A 22,117-nucleotide genomic window follows, 5' to 3' on the forward strand; every position below is an offset into this window, starting at 1 on the left:
TGTCGTGGCCAGACTGTCAACTTCCATGGCCAGCACTTTGTCTCCTGACATTCTGACTTGTCCCTTTGACCACAGCCTGAACAGTTTTCTAGAAAGCTACCTCAGCACCCTGAGAAGGCATGCCTAGCTTATAGGAATACTCCCACTGTACCCTCTGAACTGCCTCTTCTTTTCCCAAAGAGGGTATCGTAGCCATCATATTAAAACCCTGTTAGGAGGTAAGACCTCTTTAATTTCAAATGAACAGCATGCGTCTGTAAAATTGGACAAATGATAAATAATTCTAATCAAATAACAAATGTGTGCACTGCCATCAGTTCCTCCTTCCCCATCCTGCCCTCACTGAGAGCAGAGCTAAAATATTGCAGAGAATCACTGCCATTAATTCCACTATCCCTTGTCTAAAGCTTGCTATGGATGCATTTCCCTGGTTAAAGAAGTTGTTCAAAGCTTCCTCGCTAAAATAAAATCTTAAGTGAGGAAAGGGAAACTTGGCCATGCCTAAAAATAAAGACCCTCCACCCTTCCCCCTCTCCTGCCATGAGATTACTTATTACATCTGTACGAAGTTTAGAATTTCAGACTTTAGGACATTGAGGTCATCCAGAGGTTACTTTTCTCCCAGTCAGATACAAACATAATAAAATTGCTCACTTCTTCTCCCTGCCCCCCTTAAAGGAGCACCAAAGCCACAGTTACATGTACTCGTGTGTGACGCAAAATTCTATTTTTAAACTCAGAATATATCATTAGTCATTTACAGAAGGAAACCATTAACATCCAAAAGGATGGACCAACAGAACTCCTTCATGTTGCCAATTGTTTCTAAAACTAATTCTAAGTCCAACGATGGCTGCAAATACATATATGCTTTCTGTCGTTCAGAAAGGCACAGGTTTTCAATTTGCTTATGCCAAGTTATGAGTATATAAGTATTAGACCCTAAAAAGGAAGAAAAATGCAAAACCATACTTATTTTTCTGCTTAATCGTATCTGTTTAATCATCTGCTTATTCTTCTGCTTAATTATATTTTGGAATCAAACATTATTTTTAGAACCTTCTTTTGCTTAGAAAAGTTAATATTATCCCAAACTGCTAAAGCACTAAGAATTCATGTTAATGTTGTTCATATTTATCACACAAGAAAGAGTTTCTCCTTTAAAAAAATACTTTCTCAAAAAAAAGATTTAATCTAGAATGGAATAAGACTGTCACTTTTTAATTTGTTAGTTAATACATTTTCTTAAGTAACTTTAAGGTACTTTAAGGTACTGCCATCCTTTTCAAACTTTCAAAGGCCAGAAATAATACCTCTCGTATGAAATGATTTTAAAAAGAATATCTGTAACACACGTCCTGAATGGAAAATTGCCTGTCATACCAATGATGCATTCTAAGAGTGATGTTTGTGGAGAAGTTTAAACTCTGTCAACATGTTTAATAGAATTTTTTAACAGCCAGGATTCAGTGAAGGAAACTGCACGGTACAAATACTACTTTAATTTTTGAGCACTTCAGTACAATTAGCTGGTAAAATACACTTGAAACCGCACTATGAGATCCCAGGTTAGTGGATGAATCATCAATCTTTCTGCCTTTCTTTTTATTTCTTTTTTCTAACTTTAATATAATTTATTGTCAAGTTGGCTAACATACAGTGTATACAGTGTGCTCTTGGTTTTGGGGGTAGATTCTCATAATTCATCGCTTATATACAACACCCAGTGCTCATCCCAAGTGCCCTCCTCAATGCCCATCATCAATCTTTTTGCCTTTCTTTTTATTTCTAACTGTACCACATAAGAGAGGGCAAGGGTCATGGTTAATTCATTATTGTGTTCTCCTTTGTGCTTTAAATATAAGCTACTCAGTAAATACTAAGATACAAGCCAACAAACATTTTTTATTTTGTCTCCTATATTTCACAAACTATACAGTAATTCTTTGGGTGCTTTATGACTTCATTTTCCCCAAAGAAAGTTTTTGAAATGAAAAGTTCCTAAGGGTTAGGATAGCTGGAGAAGCCCCAAATTTGAAACAAAACAAAACAAAAACTTTCTAGAAAAAGACCATTGCATAACAATGAGGCCTGACAAACAGCTTGTACGTGCCTTTTTGCGAACCTTTTTGGGGCTCTCGGAGTTTTTTTATTTTTGTTTTATTTTAGAAAAAGAGTGTGTGTGAGTGGGGGAGAGAGCAGAGGGGGAGAGAGAGAAAGAAAGAGAGGGAGGGAGGGAGAAAGAATGAATCCCAAGCAGGCTCCATGGTCAGTGGTTCAGCATGAGTCCAACATGGGGCTCAATCCCAAGACCCTGGGATCATGACCAAGAGTCAGACGTTCAACCAACTGAGCAACCCAGGTGCCCTGCAAACCTTTTTGTCTAATCTTCAAACATGTTTAAATTTTAACTTAAAAAAAAAGCCAAGCTAATAGCATCTCTTTAAAATATTTAATCTTTTCTGGCTTTCTCAATTTTAAGTTCTTATTCATGTATTTCTGTTCATTGATTGTAATGCTTGAGATTTACTTAAATTTTTTTTCTTGAAAAAACACTGCTAATTACTGGGAGATTATTACTTCATTTGCAAAACTGTGATTAATACCGCTGGAGAGAAATCTCTTGTTTGTACATTATTACAGCACCAACTGTGAGTTTTGAAATGAAGACACATTCATTATGAATTAAGTTCTTGAGATCCTGATATTTTCTTGCTAACCCATCTATTTATCATGTACACATTTTCTGAAGTAAGTCTGGATTTGTGAAAAGCATGAGTGAGATTTAGTTATGCACAATGTAAGACAATTTTCAACAAAACACTCTTGACATGTAAGTTTTGATAGTAAATGGACTTTAAAAAATATCAATCCTCTTAATTTCAAGTATATAATAAAACAGAACCATGGTTAAAATAGCCTGTGTATAGAAGGGGATGGTTTTAAGATAAAATCTTCAAAGAGACTCCCTCTGCATTACATAATTGAAATATTTTCACAAAACCATCTACTACCTTAAATTGTGTATTAAGGAAAACCATTTAGTATCTTTATGTTGTCTCTTAAGTATTTCAATATTGTCATCTTCCTTTCGGTTTACCACTATATGTTTTATTCCCAGGTTGTCAAGAAGCTGCTGCTTAAAAAAAAAAAAAAAAAGAACATCTTGAGCTTTTTACTGTTCTCTTTATTTCCAGAGTAATGTCATCCTCTTGTTAGACACCACTAGCCGAGCCCTTCGACGTCTCATCCTCCCTTCCGAAGAGGTTACACCTAAGAAATCTTCCTGGTGGAACAAGGAGGAAACTGTAAGGAATACCCAACTTGTCCAGCAAGTTGCCAAGGACTTCTGTAGTTTTCTACCTTAAAGATGCATGCATGCCCATTCTTCTCAGGGCCTTTTATTTACAGCACAAGAGAATTCTCTTGTTGTGCGCTTGTAGATTTTAACGCAATATGAAAAGACACTGATACACATATAACTAACACCAATAGCTTTTTTTTGTATACATCATACTCACATGAAGACTTGTCAGGACTGAGCTATAATAATGATAGAGCTTCGTGGGCTTCTTGAGGGTGATATTCATGACAAATTCCTAATCATGCAGTCACTGAACTGTTTTTGAGTTAATATGTTTATGTTTTGGATTTATATGATAAACTGACAAGTATGACACTCGAGTGCACCTACTAGATGAATAAACATTTGAACTTATTAACTAAATTAAACTAGTAAATAAGTTTCAGGCCAACCCAAGAGAATTTATTCTGCCATTCAGAGAAAGGTAATGGATATAAAATACGACTTACCTTCTGCCCTGCAATACATAAGTCTTAAAAGACCATGGAAAAAAAAAAGAGATGTTTTAAATGCCGTAAATACATCCAAATCTACAAAAAGCAGTATTTCCTTTATGTCTATATTATCGTATAAATTCCACAGTTACTCGCCAGATAGCATATTTATCTCTAACCAGTATTTGGCATTATTTTTTAAACTTTTATCCTAAAAGATGTTTTAGCACATAGTTCACAATAAATTTTGAATTATATTTAAATCCACATCACCGTAAGAGCCTTGGAGTAAATAAAGAGGCGGCTTCTCACAGAATTACATGTTTTACACGTTGGAGAACTCTTTTTAAGGGAAAGCAACTAAAGAGACATGACTGCATCTCACACATTTAATGTGAATATTTTGTTTGGTTTTGTCTTTAGGAAACTTACAAAATGTGTAAAGAATTTTCGCACAAAAACTGGCTAGTATTCTACAAAGAAAATGGGTGAGTGCTTTGCTATAGAAGATTTAAACTGGGATCCTTAGTTTGCCCATTCTGTTTCCTCATTTAATTATACTTGCTTATTATAAAACCAATATAACCACATTACAAATATGCTATTGTAAAAGCAACTCATCCCACATTGCGAGAACATTTAAATCCAGACCTAAGAAAAGACAGTGCTCTTAATTTCAAAGTACCACCACTGCCAGCTTGGTGGTTATCAGCATCCATTATTTCTTCTTATGCATACCCCTACAGAGTTTAGAGTTTTATAGATCTGTTTTCTCAATTAACATTTCTCTTTATTATTATTTAGTCTTGAAAACATTCTCTTTAGGGTTGCATGAAGTATCATGAAATGACTGTGCCATCGTTACTCAATCGTTACCCTCATCATTTCCTTTCAGATAGTTTTCTTCTCCTCTTTCAGGAACAGCCTGACTGTGCTGGATGTTCTCGAAGGGCGAACACACACCATCTCACTTCCCATCGACCTCAAGACAGTCTTCCTTGTAGCGGAGGACAAGTGGCTTCTGGTGGAGAGTAGAACACACCAGTGGGTGGATTTACGTAGCGTCTCATAGAGCATTTACCCAGCATCCTTACTGTTCTGTCTTCCAGTCTGTCTTTTCACAGTTTCTGAATTTGGCATCTCTATAGGTGAAAGAAAAAGGGGAGGGAAAAAATGAAAACCAATTAAATATCACTTCACGGAGTAATCATGAAAGTGTTTCAGAGAATGACATTGAAATGAACAGTAGAAACATAATGACTTTTATGTCTGATCCATATTTCTTTGGATTTTTCCTATTAGTACATTGAGAATCCACTGTATTCTTACCAAACCAGAGATGCTTCAAAATAGATTTTTATTTTATCCTCTCTTCAGAGGATCATAGTCTCTGCCCTAGAGCTGTTGCCTTTTTGGAACTTCACAGAATTCACCCCTTAGAAGTTTCTTCTTCATTCTATCTTGATTGCTCTTAGTTATGTTCGTGTTTGTGTTGCCTGCCACCATTGGACTATATACACTTCTTGATGAAAGGGCCATTATATGCACTTGACATAAATAGGGTGCACAGTAAATTTTAAGTCCCCCTCCCTCACACATTACCTCTACTGGCTAAATACAGACTCTTCCCCTCGGGTCACAAGCAGAAGTAGCCTGCTGCAAAAGATTTCTGCCTATTTATACATCCCTATTTTAGAAATCTTAAAAATAAGTAGATCAAGGGGATTACAGTGGTTACAATGGTTAGGGCTTCTGTCCCTCAGCTGGTCAGAAATCAGAGACCAGGCTCCCACTTGACTGACTGACTGATGAAACAGTCATGTCAATAGCGGGTCCCATGATACAGGGGTGGGGGTAGTTTCTCATTAGAATTGCTTTATTTATTTATTTATTTATTTTATTATTATTATTATTATTATTATTATTATTATTATTTTTGCAGCCCTTCCTCTTACAGGAAGTGTTAGATTTTTGTTCATATTTATTAGTGCATTGTTATTATGCGCTGCTCCTTATACACAGTGTTGAGAAGTTATTTGTTAATTCATGAGGTAACTCAGAAACTACAAATTTTACTCTGAATATAAAAAAGAAGCCTTGGGGGAAAGGGGTAGAATTCTGATTTTTCATAGCCTGGACTCACAATTATTAAAAAAGAAGGGGCGCCTGGGTGGCTTGGTTGGTTGAGTGTCTGACTTCGGCTCAGGTCATGATCTCACAGTCCGTGAGTTCGAGCCCCGCGTCAGGCTCTGTGCTGACAGCTCAGAGCCTGGAGCCTGCTTCCGATTCTGTGTCTCCCTCTCTCTGTGACCCTCCCCTGTTCATGCTCTGTCTCTCTCTGTCTCAAAAATAAATAAAAACGTTTAAAAAAAAAAAAAAAAGAAGAACTTTTTTCACTTAGATGTTTTGTTTGTTTGCAGGAAATATCTTTTAACTAAGCCTGCACACATCAAATCTGAGGACAGCGGGGTTTGCCAGTTGTACGCATTGAAAGAGGAGCTGCCTAGCACAGGATTTGGAGTCATACAAGGTAAATCCCATGTTCTTTGTGTTTATGACCGTATGGGTACGTGCTTACAGTCCCCTAGAATCCTTTTAAAGCAGTAACATCAACATATGTTAAGTTCATACTAAAAGGGAAAGCTTAGTAACTACTTTAGAAATAGTAAATGAGAATCTACTCTTTTTTTAAGTTCTGTCATTGATTTTTCTAACTGAGAAATCAGAATTTTTATATACATTCAGGTGCCAAGTCTAATAGTCTTTTAGGGTAGCATCTTTTCTTTTTTTACACAGACCATCAGATGTCTACTTAATTCATCACAGTTTTGGGGGGTGAATAGTACTTATGGAAAAAAATCTAAAACATACCATTACCAGCACTGGTTGGGGCAGTTTCACATCATTTCTGCAGGGTGCTATTAGTGATAATATGCATCGCTAATAAATTTTTTTAATGTTTATTTTATTTATTTATTTATTTTTAATATATGAAATTTATTGTCAAATTGGTTTCCATACAACACCCAGTGCTCACCCCAAAAGATACCCTCTTCAATACCATCACCTACCCTCCCCTCCCTCCCACCCCCCATCAACCATCAGTTTGTTCTCAGTTTTTAAGAGTCTCTTAAGCGCTAATAAAATTTTGAATTCAGTAAATACTTGCATTCACTTAGAGAAGATGCCTTGACTGTAAAAACGGAGTTTTCTCAAACAAAAGGCCATGAATATAATTAAACTGTTTTCTCTTTTTTAACTTGTGCTTTTCTATTTGAGTTGGCAAGAATGAAATCTTGCAAAAATTAATTCCTGGAGCATTGTAGGGGCATATGGTATCTAATGTTTCTCTGCCACTGCAGAAACAGATTTCAGCATACCTCATAAAATTTCAAGTGATCAACTATCATCTGAAAATCTAAGTTCAGCAGTGGGACAAAAGATTGCCTCTCCTAACCGAATTCTCTCAGATGAGACTAGTTATGCTACGGTTGTTGTTGGTTTCCCAGATCTCATGGTAAGCACCAATATTTTCAATTATTCAATAGATGTTTTTTTTCTACTTGGTTTAGCCTCTAATCTATAAGGCTAGTTGAGGAGTGATTAAAAATGTAATGATATTCTGGTAAACATTTTAGATCAAGACTATATTCCAAATCAGTCATTAAAAAATGCATTCTACATAAAGAGTTTCATTGCTTTTTTAAAATTACCATTTATAGGGTAATGTAATTATATTGGTTCGTAAGGGAAAGCCCGTATTCTCCATACATGGAAGTTCATGTGATACAGTTAACTGCTTAACCTACTGATGGTAATTTTATATCATATTGTCTTGTTGTGTGCTCGTGTAATCTGTCAAGAGGAACATTGGAAACTTAACAAAATAACATGTCTTCCGGAATTTTTTAAAGTTAAATTTGTTGGGGTCTCATTACTGTCAATTAAATTTTTTCAACACTCACGAACATCTATTCACCTTCCGCTGAGTTTTGCTCTGACTTATTGTGTCTTTGCAGCATCCAGATTATGGCGATAGTCTCAACTTAAATCTGCCTTAGATGGTCCCTCCTACCATTATGTACTGTTATCTGTAAAGAAGGGACTATTTGTAATTGACTTCAGGTGAAGCTAGGTCCCATCTTCCTCTGATGGAAATGTGGGAAAATGAAATATAAAGGTGATTTAAGTCCATGTTGCCATCTAATAACCTTAGAGGTAGCTCCATGTGTTTTGATTAAACATTTAATTTTCATAATTTCCTTTGTAGCTTTTGTTTTTAAATAGAATCATTTAAAGATAAAAACATGGGCTCTGCACGATGGTACACCAATCTCACATAAGCTCAACTTTTTAATGTAATTAATGAATGTTGAGTACTTCAGGGTACAAGGCATTTGAAATCCAAAACCCAGTGGATAATATCTGGCTTAGGATTTTGCCATATGTCTTCCTAATTATCAAGGAGAAAGCATTTGCTATGGTATTATGTAACTGAAAATGAAACATGTTGTTGGAATATAATATCTACTGCAGCCTTGACTGAATGAGAGTTGTGTTTAGTATGCTTTCTTAATGAGTGCTGTCATCAATAGAGAAAATACTAGAGCTATTTTTCTGAAGGTGGAATCATTTAAAATACTGATCTTCCAATTGAAGAAACTAGTATAGAAATGTAATGTCACTATAAAGATTTAGAAAGTAAAAGTATTTTACACTGAGTGTAAGACACCATTTGTATTAACCTTATAGGAATCCTTTATAGCCTGTAGGACTAGTAACCTTGTTAAATTAAAAGCTCTATCCCCACTTCTCCCTCTCCTCTCTCTCTCTGCCCCTCCCCCCACTCAGGTCCTCTCTCTCCGTCTCTCGAAATAAATAAATAAACATTAAAAAAAGCTCTATCTCCCCCTACTTAATATGGCACACAACATACAGGAGGTGTTCAGTGAATATTTGTTAAATGAAAGACTAGGGTCAGTTAAGGAGCCTTTCAACATTTTATGGTAACAATCATACCTTTTAGGACCTAACACAAAAGTCAGGCATTGCACTATTCTAAAACCTTTCATGCATGATAATTAATTTTTAAAATAATTTTACAAGGTTTTATAGATGAAGAAACAAACAGAGAAGATATATCTCCTGGGCCACACAAATTATGAGTGAGGGAGCTGGGATTTGAGGTCAAGTGTGACTGACCCTCAAATCTGTATCCTTTCTCTTGTATCACAGTGCCTTCCTGCTTTTATGTGAATTTCTTTTAATCCTTCATAAAGCTATCAATAAGGGGGTATGTCACCTCTCATTAACTTTTTATAGCATTATCAGAGGTACCTAAATTATTATAAGCTTATTATCACTTTCCTAACTTAATGCCACATAGCCACAAAAACCTATAGCAAACATCATCCTCAATAGTGAAACACTAAAAGCATTCCTTTTCACATCAAGAATAACACCAGGATACCCATTATCGCCACTTCTATTAAACATTGTACTGAGAATCTTAGACATAATCCATAACAAAATTTTTGATCAATTGAATTTCATCAAAATTTAAAGTTTTAGCTCTGTGAAAGACACTGTTAAGAGAATGAAAAGATAAGGCTGGGAAAAACTATTGGCAAATCACATTTCCAACAAAGGACTTGTATCTAGAACATATAAAGATTTCTTAAAACTCAAGAGCAAGTTGGAGCACCTGGTGGCTCAGTCGGTTAAGTGTCTGACTTCAGTTCAGGTCATGATCAGTTCAGTTCATGAGTTCAAGCCCCGCATTGGGCTCTGTGCTGACACTCAGAGGCTGCAGACTGCTTCAGATTCTATGTCTCTCTCTCTCTCTGACCCTTTCCCGCTCGTTCTCTCTCTCTCTCTCTCTCTCTCTCTCTCTTTCTCTCTCTCTCAAAACAAAACACCTCTAGAGCAAGAAAACAAATATTCCAATATAGAAAACAGGCAAAGTGGCCCAGTGTGAGGTATCAGAGGTTAGAGACTGAGCAGGTGAGGACATCCGTGATGGGGGAGGGTGTCGTCACTCGTGATGGGAATTCACTCCAGGCAGGATGCAGACGGTGCCCATGAAGATGTAGAAGTAACATGGTGTAGGCGCCCAAGTAAGGCAAGGAGGGCATCCTTTCATGAGCGTAGCCCAGTGTGGACTGTCAGGACCAAGGAGAGTAAGGAGGGCATTTGCTCAGGAGGGAAGGTTAGTAATGGGATGGGATATGACTCACATACAGTAGAAGTGAGCAAGAAAGTAAATATATTAAAGATAATGAAATCTAGTTTCTCATTAGAAGGGGGTTACAGATAAAGAAAGGAAAAAAACTAAAATGAATCTCATAGTTGTTGAATTGGAATTGGATTTATTTGTGTGAACTTACAGTTTTCAATATATTTAGATAGATATAGAAATAACTTTGGAGGTAAATGTGAAAAAAAAAAAGGGCAAAAGACTTAAACAGAGACTTTACCTAAGAGGATACAGAGATTAAGTACATGAAAAGATGTTCACCATCATTAGTCATTTAGGAAATGCAAATTAAAGTCATGATGTGAGGGACACCTTAACTGACGCAGTCAGTTAAGCATCCGACTTTGACTCAGGTCATGATCTCACGGTTCATGAGTTCAAGCCCTGCATTGAGCTCTGTGCTGACAGCTCAGAGCCTGGAGCCTGCTTCAGATTCTGTGTCTTCCCCTCTCTCTGCCTCTCCCCCACTCACACTCTGTCTCTCTCGCCTTCAAAAATAAATATGAATTTTTTATTGACAATAAATTATAATAAAAATATTAAAAATAAAAAAAATTTTTAGATCATGATGAGATACTATACACGCCTTTGGAATGGCTAAAATAAAAAAAATACTGACAGTAACAAGTGCTGACAAGGATACAGAGCAAATGCAACTTTCATACATTTTTATGGAAAAGCAAGGACAAGTAATAATCAAGACGTTGCTGAAGAACCTACTAAATGTCAAGGTTTATTATAAAGCTTCAGTAACTAAGTGTGGTATTGGCGTGGGGGAAGAAAAATAAATAAGAGAGCAGAATGAAGTACCCAGCAACAGATGCATGCATATATAGAACTGTATTTTATGATAGCAATGTTAATCAGTGCCATTTAGTATCTGGTGGTATTTGGACAATTAGCTATCCATGTGAAAAAAGGATGAGTATGAATCCCTGCCTCATGCCATTCACAAAAATAAATCCCTAATGGGTTAAGGATTTAAATGTGAAAGACAAACTTTAAAATGTTTAGAGAATACATAGGAAAATGTCTATGATCTTGGAGTAGGAAAGGACAAATACATATTTGGTAAAAATTTGAAGTCAAGCAAGAGGGAAAAAATAACACAAAATTCCAGAAGAGTTATAAACATCTAGGGCAGACAGGAGATATGAATGGGATACAGCATTCAGGGCCCTCAGAATGCTGGTAATGTCCTGTTCCTTATGCTAGAGAATGAGTGAACCAGATATTTGTTTCATTTATTTCAAGGTAATATATATATATATATATATATATATATATATATATATATATATATATATGTTATGTGTGTGTGTGTGTTTTATATTTCACATTTGCCTAAAAATTATAATTATTGGTGAAGCAGCTATTTTCTACACCAGAAGGTCAAGAAATAATTTGGTTTTCTTATACTTGTGAAATACAAGTTTACCACCGGTATCTGCTTAAAGGGCTGCATTGTAGCAGGTATGGTGAGTATAGTTTATAGTACCATAGCCCCTTGAACAACAAGAGGGGATTTAGGGTGCTGACCCCCTTCACACAATCACAACTCCACAAATATAACATCTGACTCCCCAAAACATAACTACTAATAGCCTACAGTTGACTGGAAGCCTTACTGATAACATAAATGATCAACACATATTTTGTATGTTATATACATTACATATGTGCAATAAAGTGAGTTAGAAAAAAGAAAATGTCATTAACAAAATCATAAGGAAGAGAAAATACACTTATTGCAATTAAAGAAAGAGAATCATAAGGAAGAGAAAATACACTTACTGTAATAAAAATCCACATGTAAGTGGACCTTCACAGTTCAAACCTGTGTTGTTCAAGCGTCAACTATGTTTCGGTACTTTAATCTTTTTTTTTTTCTTTCAGTCACCCAGTGAAGTCTATTCTTGGAAAAGGCCATCATCTCTTCATAAACCAAATGTCACTGACACAACATTCTATGGAGGAAAGAAAACAAGTGAAAGTCCAAAGCAGAGCAATTGTGTGACTCTTTTAGATACTAATCAGATAGTCAGGATTTTGCCCCCAGGAGAAGTCCCTCTAAAAGATATCTACCCAAAAGGTAAGAAACTTACCAATTCCTAATTTGCCAAAGTAGTAAACCTAGTTTTCTTTTGGTAGGGATATTTAACTTATCATTGTCATTCTGTATTTATAAATGTGGATAAGTCTACCAGGATCTAGCAGCTTAAAAAGTCCGAGGTGTGGGCTCATAAAGCTTTCAGTCAGTTTCTCGCAGTCTCTGATTGAAGCCACTGCTGTTAGAACTCTTTTTCCTTTGCTTTATAATCTGAACAATAACTTAACTTAGAAGATGTTTTCAAAGGGACTTTTAAAAATTCTTAGACTACTAGGCATAGAAAATGGGGCCCGACTTATGATGAAAGACCAGGGACTCATGCAGACTGATTCACTTAGTAGTTCTCTCAAAGTCGTCTTATATTTATTACCGCAAGATATATGCCAGGTCCTGTGCCACTTTTCCTCATATACATTTATTTAATCTTCAAATCCCCATTCTGTAATCAGTGTACTCTCTAGCTTATATGCAGGGAAGCTGACAAAGGAAGGCAAGATGGCGTGCCAAGGGCCACACCACCGGTGGCTGGTAGAGCCCAGATCTGCACTAAGGTCTTCCTGTCCCAAGTCTAGAGCTACTTTTGCTGGACCACACAGGCTTTCATCATAATGGATAATTATGAAAATGTTTGATCTTTGAGCCACAGATTATTATTTGCATCGTAGTGGTAGTAATATGTTGTCCTGTGTTTACATTCATTATATCACCGTGAACTTAAGAACTATAATGCTACATGTATTATAATCTATTACTGGGTTTGGAAGTCCTGGTTATATGATAATATTTAGAATTCACTTCTTCCAAATAAATCACCATTTCCTCAAAATGTTTTTTACGGTAGAAGAGGCAGGTGAAGAAAGTGACAGTCTCAGTACAGTGCCATGGTAGGAATACTCACAAGGTGATCTATGAAAGGGGAGGCTTACAGTCCAGACTGGTGATGATGAGCTGACCCTTGAAAGGATAAATGGGATTGAATCAAATGAAGGAATTGTTTCAGGAACAGGGAATCCTATGTGAAAGGTACAGAGCCATGAAGTCATCCCAGGAAATACAAGAAATTCTATACCAGAATTTAGTGTTACCTCCAACTACCCAGAAACCTGGGAGTCAGCCTTGATACTTCTTCTTCATCTTCCTCTCTATCTAATCCAATTACAAATCATCATGTCCTTTTGATACAGCCTGACTACTGTATTTTGTATCTACCCACTTGACTAGAGTTCTATTACCAACATCCGAATCACTGCCATCTTGCACCAGAATATTGCAACAGCCTCTTGAGAGTTTCCTCTTCCAACTCTTTCCGCATCCTACCCATTCTCCACACATCAGACAGAGTGATATTTTTAAAGTATGCATTTGTTCTTATTAAGTTTCAGATTATACAGAGTAACATTCACCCTTTTTTGTATATAGTTCTGTGAGTTTGACAAACACATACGGTTGTGTAACCATCACCTTAACTGAACAGAGGACAGTTCCATCTTTCCAGAACCCCCTCCCCCTCCAGTGCTTCTTTGTGGTCAACCTGTCTACCTACTCCCTAACCCCTGACTGATCTGTTTCTGTCCTTATGGATTTGCCTTTTCCAGAATGTCATATAAATGGAATCATATAGTATATGGTCTTTCAAGTCTGGCTTCTTTTACCCAATATCATGTATTTGAGAATCGTTTATATTGTTTTGTGTACCGGTAGTTCATTTTATTGCCAAGTAGTAATCTGTTGTGTATATGTGCATGCTTTGTTCATGCTTTGTTGGTAGATAGTTGGATCATTTCCACTTTTTGACAATAATGAATAAGCCTACTCTGAACATTTATGCACAGATCTCTAAGTGAACATCAGTCTTTGCTTCACTTGGGTAAATATGTAGGAATGGCATTTTTACATTATATGATAAAACTGCCAACCTGTGTTCCAAAGTGGCAATCATTTCGCATTCCTACCAGCAATGAATGAGAGTTCTAGTTGTGCCTCCTCACCGGTTCTTGGTGTCGTCAGTCTTTCCGGCAGGTGTGTAGCAATAGCTCATGATGATTTTAATTTGTATTTTCCCTAGTGCCTAATGATGTTGAGCATCTTGTCACGTGTACCTTCTTTAGTGAAAGGTCTGACTGTTTGCCCTCAGGTTATTTGGTGTTTTTGTTTGTTTGTTTGTTTATTTGTTTTAGGAGTTTTGTGTGTTCCTTATATATTCTGGATACAAGTCCACTATCAGATATATTCTTTTCAAACATTTTCTGCCTTCTTGATGAAGGGAAAATCTTCCCTTCTAGAAATTTTATAGTTTTAGATGCTCCATTTTGAGATAATATTTTTTTAAATGGCACAAGGTGTGGATTGAGACTCATAGTTTTGTATGGAGATACTCACTGTTCCAGCATCATTTGCTGGAAAACCTGTCCTTCTCCATTGAATTGCAGCATTCAGACCTCTGCTGAAAATCAACTGACCACATATGTCTGGGTCTGTTTCTGTATTTTGTATTGTGTTCCATTGATCTCTGTATCTATCCCTTCACTAACAGCACATTCTTGGTTATTTCCCAGCTTTGTAGTTTATAATGAGTGTCAAAATCAGGTAGTATAGATCCTCTAACTGTTGGTAGGGATCAGTGGATAGAAAATTACTAAGAGGAAATCAGGGATAAGGAAACCTATGGGCTAAATCGACCTAACAGGATTCTTGCTGAAGTCAGGCCAGGGTGATCAGACCTTACCTGGGGGGAGTAGAGGATGAGGAACCTGATCACATATTGAGGCGGGGGAGAGGATTCTTGCTAAACTTACTTATTAGCAGGACTCTCGCTGAAAGTGGACAAGACAGAGATGGACACAGAAGCCCAAAAGTCGGGGTCTGTTTGGGAAGAGGATCCAGAAGAGCCTGACTAGAGTTTGGTCAAAGGAGATAATCTTTGTCACCATCCATGTCAATAGCACTTTCATTTACTTTCACTGCTGCACATATTACAGTTTATTCATCTGGTCTTTGTTGATGCACAGTTAGGTTCTTTCCAATTTTTGCTGTTACAGATAGTGGGCAATGAATATTCTTATATCCCTCTCCTTGTATATATGCTGAGAATCTGTCTATCTATCTATCTATCTATCTATCTATCTATCTAAAAGTAGAATTATCAAATTGTTTCCCAGCATTGTTCCAGCAACATAAAAGGGTTCTTGATGCCCCAACCTTATCCACTCTTTTTTTTTTTAATATATGAAATTTATTGTCAAATTGGTTTCCATACAACACCCAGTGCTCATCCCAAAAGGTGCCCTCCTCAATACCCATCACCCACCCTCCCCTCCCTCCCACCCCCCCATCAACCCTCAGTTTGTTCTCAGTTTTTAAGAGTCTCTTATGCTTTGGCTCTCTCCCACTCTAACCTCTTTATTTTTTTTTTTCCTTCCCCTCCCCCATGGGTTTCTGTTAAGTTTCTCAGGATCCACATAAGAGTGAAACCACATGGTATCTGTCTTTCTCTGTATGGCTTATTTCACTTAGCATCACACTCTCCAGTTCCATCCACGTTGCTACAAAAGGCCATATCTCATTCTTTCTCATTGCCACGTAGTATTCCATTGTGTACATAAACCACAATTTCTTTATCCATTCATCAGTTGATGGACATTTAGGCTCTTTCCATAATTTGGCTATTGTTGAGAGTGCTGCTATAAACATTGGGGTACAAGTGCCCCTATGCATCAGTACTCCTGTATCCCTTGGGTAAATTCCTAGCAGTGCTACTGCTGGGTCATAGCGTAGGTCTATTTTTAATTTTCTGAGGAACCTCCACACTGTTTTCCAGAGTGGCTGCACCAATTTGCATTCCCACCAACAGTGCAAGAGGGTTCCCGTTTCTCCACATCCTCTCCAGCATCTATAGTCTCCTGATTTGTTCATTTTGGCCACTCTGACTGGCGTGAGGTGATATCTGAGTGTGGTTTTCATTTGTATTTCCCTGATAAGGAGCGACGTTGAACATCTTTTCATGTGCCTGTTGGCCATCCGGATGTCTTCTTTAGAGAAGTGTCTATTCATGTTTTCTGCCCATTTCTTCACTGGGTTATTTGTTTTTCGGGTGTGGAGTTTGGTGAGCTCTTTATAGATTTTGGATACTAGCCCTTTGTCCGATATGTCATTTGCAAATATCTTTTCCCATTCCGTTGGTTGCCTTTTAGTTTTGTTGGTTGTTTCCTTTGCTGTGCAGAAGCTTTTTATCTTCATAAGATCCCAGTAATTCACTTTTGCTTTTAATTCCCTTGCCTTTGGGGATGTGTCGAGTAAGAGATTGCTACGGCTGAGGTCAGAGAGGTCTTTTCCTGCTTTCTCCTCTAAGGTTTTGATGGTTTCCTGTCTCACATTCAGGTCCTTTACCCATTTTGAGTTTATTTTTGTGAATGGTGTGAGAAAGTGGTCTAGTTTCAACCTTCTGCATGTTGCTGTCCAGTTCTCCCAGCACTATTTGTTAAAGAGACTGTCTTTTTTCCATTGGATGTTCTTTCCTGCTTTGTCAAAGATGAGTTGGCCATACGTTTGTGGGTCTAGTTCTGGGGTTTCTATTCTATTCCATTGGTCTATGTGTCTGTTTTTGTGCCAATACCATGCTGTCTTGATGATGACAGCTTTGTAGTAGAGGCTAAAGTCTGGGATTGTGATGCCTCCTGCTTTGGTCTTCTTCTTCAAAATTACTTTGGCTATTCGGGGCCTTTTGTGGTTCCATGTGAATTTTAGGATTGCTTGTTCTAGTTTCGAGAAGAATGCTGGTGCAATTTTGATTGGGATTGCATTGAATGTGTAGATAGCTTTGGGTAGTATTGACATTTTGACAATATTTATTCTTCCAATCCATGAGCAGAGAATGTCTTTCCATTTCTTTAAATCTTCTTCAATTACCTTCATAAGCTTTCTATAGTTTTCAGCATACAGATCTTTTACATCTTTGGTTAGATTTATTCCTAGGTATTTTATGTTTCTTGGTGCCAACCGTATCCACTCTTGTAGGCATCTGACCCCGTTATTGTGGTTTCAGTTTATCTTTCCCTAATTTCTAGTAACTTGAAGAATCTTTTTACATGTTGCAATTTACTCTTCTGAGAATTGCTTGTTTATATCTTTTACCATTTTTCTCTTAGATGCCAGGAGTTTTGTTTCCCCTCACTTGTTTAAGTAGAATTCCTTAAATATTCCAAACATATATAAAGTGCTTAGCATAGTGTCTAACACACAGGAGGAATTTTATAAATGTGGGCTGTTAAAACAAAAACAAAAACTAGGAGAATGACAAAAGGAGATACCAGGATGATAGTTGTGCACAGATCTAGGGATCAACCCATTCAGATGAGAACATATGAAAAAAGAATAAATATGTGACTAACAAGCATTATCATAAGGGATAAAAAGTAATGAAATTTTGTGAAATTTTAAGAAGCATATATCAAAACTATGAGATAATTATCATCCACAAGTTAGGAGAGGAGTAACTGATGTTAAAGTGTTCTAGTGCCTTACATTGTTCAGGAAGAAGGCAATGATACTAAGTTGATGTGTTGGTAAGTTAGGAATTGAGTATATAACTTCCAAAGTAGTAGTGAAAAGATCATAGCGTCAAAAATACTTTTGCTGGTATAGCACTGCTAGGAATTTATCCAAGGGATACAGGAGTACTGATGCATAGGGGCACCTGTACCCCAATGTTTATAGCGGCACTCTCAACAATAGCCAAATTATGGAAAGAGCCTAAATGTCCATCAACTGATGAATGGATAAAGAAATTGTGGTTTATATACACAATGGAATACTACGTGGCAATGAGAAAAAATGAAATATGGCCTTTTGTAGCAACATGGATGGAACTGGAGAGTGTGATGCTAAGTGAAATAAGCCATACAGAGAAAGACAGATACCATATGGTTTCACTCTTATGTGGATCCTGAGAAACATAACAGAAACCCATGGGGGAGGGGAAGGAAAAAAAAAAAAAAAAAAAAAAAAAAAAAGAGGTTAGAGTGGGAGAGAGCCAAAGCATAAGAGACTGTTAAAAACTGAGAACAAACTGAGGGTTGATGGGGGGTGGGAGGGAGGGCAGGGTGGGTGATGGGTATTGAGGAGGGCACCTTTTGGGATGAGCACTGGGTGTTGTATGGAAACCAATTTGACAGTAAATTTCATATATTAAAAAATAAAAAAAAATTAAAAAAAAATTAAAAAAAAAAAATAAAAAAATAAAAAAAAAAATAAATAAACGTTAAAAAAATTAAAAAAAAATACTTTTGCTGGTTAAGAAGCGATCTTTGAGCTGATGCTGGTATAAAAAAATAGATAATTTTTTTTAAGTAAATAGAATCCAACCATCTATCTGATTAGCCAGGAACTAATGCATATCAGCCTTTTATTAAAGAAATCAATAGAAACCGTAAAGGCTACTCTCTTGGTGGCTTTTACAAAGATGGTATAGCTTTTGTTTAATGCAAACGAGGAGAGATTTACTGCTTTCTTCCAATCATTTTTCATCTAGGGAAATGTTAGCTGTTTTTGGTTTTTTTTGTTTTTTTATCACAGTTCTCGGCTCTTTAAGCACAAAATAATGACTCTGGATTGAAATTGATGCCTGTGTTTTGAACTTTGAGTAAATTCAAAGATTTGGCATTGGCACGATTGCAGGGCACACATGACTCTTAATCTGTAAACACAGAAGTGCGTTAAACCTGGCAGTTAACAAATGTCCATCAAATTACATTGCTAGAAGGAGTGAATTTTTTAATATAATTTCATCTTCCCTCTGAATGTGTTCGTGGTTGTTTTGTCTGACAGCTTTTATACCTCCTCCTAACCTTGGCACTGTGCACATAAGCTGTCCCCACTGTTTGCGGGAACTATGCAGGAAGCACTGCAGCCGTGACTTCCCTTTAATCATTAGTGAACTCATCCTCTCGCATAGCTTACACCTATCTTGGAAATCCACCTGGATTATAAATGTAATGGAAATTTACTGAGCCTCCGTCCTCTCTACAGCGTTGAAACATTTAAAACGGATTGACAAGGATTTGGCTAAGTTTGTAGGGAAGTCTGGCCACGATTTTCACTTCCTTAATTCAATCATGTATTCTAAGCTGATTCGTTTTCAAATCAGTAAACATCAACTCTGATCATTTTTCAAGCACTTACCATTATCACCGCTACCATTACCCTTAATATTGCTTTGATATGCTTTATAACCATGAATTGCCTTTTCTAATACATGAAAATATTTTTTAGCACCAGGAGTAAAATTCTTGCTTTCTCCTTCTTGAAATAGACACAGTCATTATTGCATTTTCTCACCCTCTTTATGCCATGGAATTAATTTGCACAGTGAAAGAAAAAAACGATGTAGGGAAAAAAAATATTTTAAAATAAGTTGACTTACTTTGTTTTCACAGGCCATCTAAAAGCATTGATGGCCATAGCTCAGCTTCATTCTGCTATGTATGAAAAAAGTTCCCATGAGTGACAAGCCAAAAATATAAGTCTGTTAACTAGACAGCTCTAGGCATCCCAACCTCTTCAGTAACTGGTCATTTTTGGCAAAGAACCTGGGTCCATAAATAATTCAACCTACTTCAGCTGGGTCTTAGCCGCAGGAACTGTCAAAAATGATAGATGGTGCAAAACTTTATCCGAGACTGACCGTCTATCCTAGGCAGCATTTCCAGTGCAGGCCTGTGTGACAGATGATAAGCATGCTTGTTTTCTGTAAATGGCCATCAGGGGACAGCCAATTGAGCTGGGTGGTCAGATTACCATAGTAACTCTCTTGTCTTACCCTCTGTTATCCCTGGACATTACCTCCATTTCCTCCTAAACCTCTGACCCCTGGCACTCCTTCTTGCCTTGCTCTGCAACTCATACCTGGCCCCAGGCCCATGAGTCTCACCCTGGAGTCTTTTCCAAGTCCCGAAAGGCCCTCGGTGGGTTGGATTCGGTCTGGTTTGGTTAAAAGGAACTTTCCTCATTGTGCTGTGGGCTCCTTGAATAAGGGAGGAATCAACCTCCTTCTTCTCTATCCTCAGTGCTTTGTATAGTATCTGGTGCAAAGTGAGCTTAACCATGTTTGTTGAATAAATAAGAGATATTTTGAGTTTTGAATTTTTCAGATGGTCTAACTCAGAAATCTTCAGCTAAAAACATGAAATAAAAATGCCAAGTTTTTAATTTTTTTGTAAACTACATTGGATAAATCCAGTGTGAACATCCTGGATATCTCATTCTAATCTGGAATTGTAATAAGATATAGACAACCGAAAAAATCTTTTAGAGTAAGGGTTCTGTAGAGGCGCCTGGGTGGCTCAGTCAGTTAAGCATCCAACTTCAGCTCAGGTCGTGATCTCCTGATTCATGAGTTTGAGCCCTGCGTCAGGCTCTGTACTGACAGCTCAGAGCCTGGAGCCTACTTCAGATCCTGTGTCTCCCTCTCTCTCTCTCTCTCTCCGCCCCTCCTCAACTCGTGCTCTGTCCCTTTCTCTCTCTCAAAAATAAACATTAAAAAAAAAATTTTTTTGGGGGGCGCCTGGGTGGCTCAGTCGGTTAAGCGGCCGACTTCGGCTCAGGTCATGATCTCGCGGTCTGTGAGTTCAAGCCCCTCATCGGGCTCTGTGCTGACAACTCAGAGCCTGGAGCCTGTTTCGGATTCTTTGTCTCCCTCTCTCTGACCCTCCCCCGTTCATGCTCTGTCTCTCTCTGTCTCAAAAATAAATACACGTTAAAAAAAAAAAAAAAAATTTAAAAAAAAAATTTTTTTTAAAGTATGGGTTCTGTGTAAGGGAGATTTTTTTAAGAGACACTGATAGCCAATATTTTGTAAAACAATTTTAAATGTTGCCCTAGGGTCAGCCTAGGTAGGAGCTGTGTAGAGTGGTGGACAGAGCAGAGACTTCAAAGCTGGAACGGCCTGGTTTGAAAGCTGCCTACATCACCCTCCAGCTATGTCGCCACAAGCAAGTCACATTATTACCATAATTCTGTAAGCCTCAGCTTCCTCATCTCTCGAGCAGGAATCATAAGTCTTTGTTGTCAGTATTAAAAATACTACCTGTAAAGACTAAGCAGAGTCTGGGGCACCTGGGTGGCTCATTAGGTGAAGCGCCGACTTTGGCTCAGGTCATAATCTCACAGTTGGTGAGTTTGAGCCCTGCTTCGGACTCTGTGCTGACAGCTCAGAGCCTGGAGCCTGGAGCCGGCTTCAGATTTTGTGTCTCCCTCTCTCTCTGCCCCTTCCCCACTCCCACACACTGTCTCTCTTTCTCTCTCTCTCTCTCTCTCTCTCAAGTATCAATGCACATTTAAAAAAAAAAAAAAAGGGCTAAGCAGAGTTTCTGACACAGCAGTGGCAGCTAGGGATGATGGGTGGTGTAACTCAAGGCTTTGGAAAAGAAATCAGCAGGCCCCTGGAATCCTCCTGGAAACACCTCCAGAACTGGAGATGGGAGCTCTGGCCCCTCTATGTCATTCCCCTCTTCTTCCCCCACCATTTCATAGCTTCCGTGATCCAGAGCCCTCACCCCACTGGCCCATGCTCACCTCACCCTCTCCCGTCTTGCATGGCCCTCATCACTACAGGCACCGTGTGTTGAGCAACTGCTAATTAAGTGCTTTGCAATTACCCAATTCATCTGACCCCCCAAATAATGTTTATGATGCTCAGATGCTGTTGTTACCCCCATTTCACAAATGACAAAAGCAGTGAGATCATTAACTTGACCAGCCAAAAACGCAATTAGGACATATCAGAGCCAAGATTTTATACCAGGCCAGTCTGATTACAAAGTGGGTACTGATTCCACTACGTTATACTGTCATTGTGACTTCCCAGGAAGGAAAAACAGAATTCACGTGATGAAATAATTTCATATAAACTCTAAGTGCTGAAACTTTTCATCTTGGGAAGCTAGCAAAGACAATGAAAA

General features: G+C 37.7%; 1 protein-coding gene across 2 annotated transcripts in view; it reads left to right on the top strand.

Annotated features, from left to right (window-relative positions):
• The window catches only part of VWA8 (von Willebrand factor A domain containing 8), a 370,895-nt gene that overhangs the window by 249,925 nt on the left and 98,853 nt on the right, over positions 1 to 22,117 (top strand). For both annotated transcript variants that reach the window (XM_042927004.1, XM_042927013.1), the window contains exons 30-35: positions 3,198 to 3,308; positions 4,222 to 4,286; positions 4,717 to 4,842; positions 6,219 to 6,328; positions 7,161 to 7,315; positions 11,951 to 12,146. In XM_042927004.1, coding sequence (XP_042782938.1) covers positions 3,198 to 3,308; positions 4,222 to 4,286; positions 4,717 to 4,842; positions 6,219 to 6,328; positions 7,161 to 7,315; positions 11,951 to 12,146 — 763 coding nt within the window. The remainder of the gene's footprint in view (positions 1 to 3,197; positions 3,309 to 4,221; positions 4,287 to 4,716; positions 4,843 to 6,218; positions 6,329 to 7,160; positions 7,316 to 11,950; positions 12,147 to 22,117) is intronic.

Source organism: Panthera leo, chromosome A1 (assembly GCF_018350215.1).
Source record: "Panthera leo isolate Ple1 chromosome A1, P.leo_Ple1_pat1.1, whole genome shotgun sequence".
NCBI lineage: Eukaryota > Metazoa > Chordata > Mammalia > Carnivora > Felidae > Panthera > Panthera leo.